Source organism: Salvelinus sp. IW2-2015, linkage group LG4q.1:29 (assembly GCF_002910315.2).
Source record: "Salvelinus sp. IW2-2015 linkage group LG4q.1:29, ASM291031v2, whole genome shotgun sequence".
Lineage (NCBI taxonomy): Eukaryota > Metazoa > Chordata > Actinopteri > Salmoniformes > Salmonidae > Salvelinus > Salvelinus sp. IW2-2015.
In genome coordinates, this window is record NC_036842.1 from 74,402,635 (window position 1) to 74,404,887 (window position 2,253).

The 2,253-nt window shown below is 42.5% G+C and overlaps 1 protein-coding gene across 1 annotated transcript in view; it reads left to right on the forward strand.

Moving 5' to 3' along the window:
- LOC111962521 (voltage-dependent calcium channel subunit alpha-2/delta-1-like) overlaps positions 1 to 2,253 on the forward strand; it is an 81,254-nt gene that overhangs the window by 7,512 nt on the left and 71,489 nt on the right. Inside the window, 2 exon segments of the mRNA XM_070439783.1 lie at positions 915 to 974; positions 1,788 to 1,823. Coding sequence (XP_070295884.1) covers positions 915 to 974; positions 1,788 to 1,823 — 96 coding nt within the window.

The following is a 2,253-nucleotide window of genomic DNA, read 5'->3' on the forward strand; positions in this document are numbered from 1 at the left end:
CCGAGACACACACACCCTCTTGACTTTCTGCTATGAGCCGAGACACACACACACACACACACACACACCCTCTTGACTTTCTGCAGAGTGCTGCAGCTCCTTCTCTCCCAGGTGAAGTGTGTGTGACCTTTAAATCCTGACCCTATGAGTTTCAGCACTATATCAGACTGTTACTCTCATTCCTCTATCTGATTCACTAAACTTAAGAACTAGGCTCCCTCTGACTGGATTTTGTCAATGTCCATATATCGCTGTATGAATGTCTCTCTAGAATACTCAAGAGTCAGGTTACCTTTAAAGCTGAGGCCTGAGATGGCAGTGTCTAAAGAACGGAGATATCATATAAGCCTAATGCTATGGTACAATGGGTTTTGTACATATACTGCTAAGTATACTAAGTATGACTACTAAGTATTTTGGGCTGGATGTGTCAATGTGTAGTTCATACATGCCTAATCTATGAGTAGAATTACTGTTTTACCTCAATTAGGCATAAAATCCCTAGTTTGAAAGGGACTGTTTTTCTGGAAGCTGTACTGCGCCATTTTCCCTCAATGTCCCTCCACTTGGGCCAGCCCTCTAGCAATTTGAGTTCTAGCCGTTTGAGTGACAGCTAGCAAGATGCACACACAGCAGAACGAGAGAGAGATCAATGACGTGGTGCACATATGTGACGTAGTATTCCATTATCTGGGACCACTTTTGGCTCGTGAGCGCTGCTTTCAGACCTACTGGCTAAAAAGTATACCAAAGTACCGGAGAATCTCTTTAGTGACGTTTCCATATTGAAATATGCCCTTTTTCATCTGAATATGTCAAAAATATGGGTAACACTGTATCTACAGGGGGACTCAAAATGTGTTACCTATATATGTAAAATATACATTTTTACGTGTTATCTTTGTCTGTTCTAGACTCTGGCCACATCTGCTGAGAATTTCCAGATGGAACACCAGTGGAAGGATGAGTATGCGGTAAAACTCTGATTCTAATTATAACCAACATTACATTTACATGATATACTTTAGCTGTCAGTCACCACTCCCATCCCCAATGTGTAGGAAGAATGTGTAGTAAGAATGTGTAGTAAGAATGTGTAGTAAGAATGTGTAGTAAGAATGTGTAGTAAGAATGTGTAGTAAGAATGTGTAGTAAGAATGTGGCCGATGTGTGTCAGCTGTTTACTACTGGAACACTCACTACTCATTGGCTGAGAGACGGCAACCTCAGATGTCCGTACTGTAGATGGTGTTCTCTCACTGCTCTCTTTATGGGCTAGAGAGGAGGGAAGATATGGCTTCAACAAACACACCAGTGTTTCCCCTAGGATTTTTTTTCAACAGTGGTGGCAAGGGTAGCGTGGTTAGCTAAATCAATATAGGGTAAACACTGCACACACTGACACATACACACACACACACACACACACACAAAGACAGACAAACAGACACACACACATACAAAGACACACACACACACATGCACTCACTCACACACACACACACTGGCATGCTTGAGTTGGCGGCCATGCATCCTGTATAGTAGAACAAGACCAATATGGTTTATTGTTGTTGTTATAATGAGCTGTTATTATTCATTCCATATTATAGGCCATTAAATGTCCACAGATGGCCTCTACCTAACGAGTACCCCGCTCTCTCTCACTCTCTCTCTCTCTCGCTGTCCAACAAACACACTTGCACACATACAGTACGTATACATACAGTACACACACACACACACACACACAAAAATGCTCACTAAAATATTTGTATTATTTGTTTCAGGATGGTGACATTGTTTACTACAATGCAAAGGACAATGTGAGTATTTTTCATCCTTCTCGAACAAACACATGATTCTCACACAGAGCTGCATCCATAATCAACCCACAATCTCACTCCGATACAGACTGGTGGTTTAGTCTAGGACAGCTCCCCCTTCTCTTTCTCTCTCTTTCTCATTCTCTTTCTCACTCTCACTCTTTTCCCTTCCCCGTCAACCCTCTTTGCTCTCCTTCTTTTCCCAACCTCATCAAGCCATTTCTATCTTCATCCCTCACACCTCCCTCTCTGTCTTCATATCCCCCTTCTCCTCCTTTCTCTCAGGTGAAGAGGTCCCTGGTGTGCTTCTACTAATTGACAGTTGAGATGTATGAGCTGCTACTGTTGCTTTATTATGAGACTCTTCCTATTCCCCTTCCCCCATTCTCTCTCTTTCTTCGCTCTCTCTCTCTTCACTCTCTCTCTCTTC